At 65.5% G+C, this 290-nt stretch overlaps 1 protein-coding gene across 1 annotated transcript in view; it reads left to right on the forward strand.

The window, feature by feature from the left end:
* Positions 1-290, forward strand: part of EGLN1 (egl-9 family hypoxia inducible factor 1) — a 44663-nt gene that overhangs the window by 7954 nt on the left and 36419 nt on the right. Inside the window, exon 2 of the mRNA XM_009644141.2 lies at positions 1-254. Within this exon, the coding sequence (XP_009642436.2) occupies positions 1-254 (254 nt within the window). The remainder of the gene's footprint in view (positions 255-290) is intronic.

Here is a 290-nt window from a genome sequence, read left to right on the forward strand (position 1 = left end):
TCCTCGGCAAGGAGCTGGGCGGGCTGGTGGCCCAGGAGGTGCGGGCCCTCCACCACACCGGCCGCTTCACTGACGGGCAGCTCGTCAGCCAGAAGAGCGACTCCTCCAAGGACATCCGCGGCGACAAGATCACCTGGGTGGAGGGCAAGGAGCCGGGCTGCCAGACCATCCGGCTCCTCATGAACAGCATGGACGATCTCATCCGGCACTGCAACGGCAAGCTGGGCAACTACAAAATCAACGGCAGGACGAAAGTGAGTGTGGGAGCCGGGACCCCCCCTGCAGTCGGG

This window comes from Egretta garzetta, unplaced genomic scaffold, assembly GCF_000687185.1.
Source record: "Egretta garzetta isolate BGI_Z169 unplaced genomic scaffold, ASM68718v1 scaffold118, whole genome shotgun sequence".
Taxonomy (NCBI): Eukaryota; Metazoa; Chordata; class Aves; order Pelecaniformes; family Ardeidae; genus Egretta; species Egretta garzetta.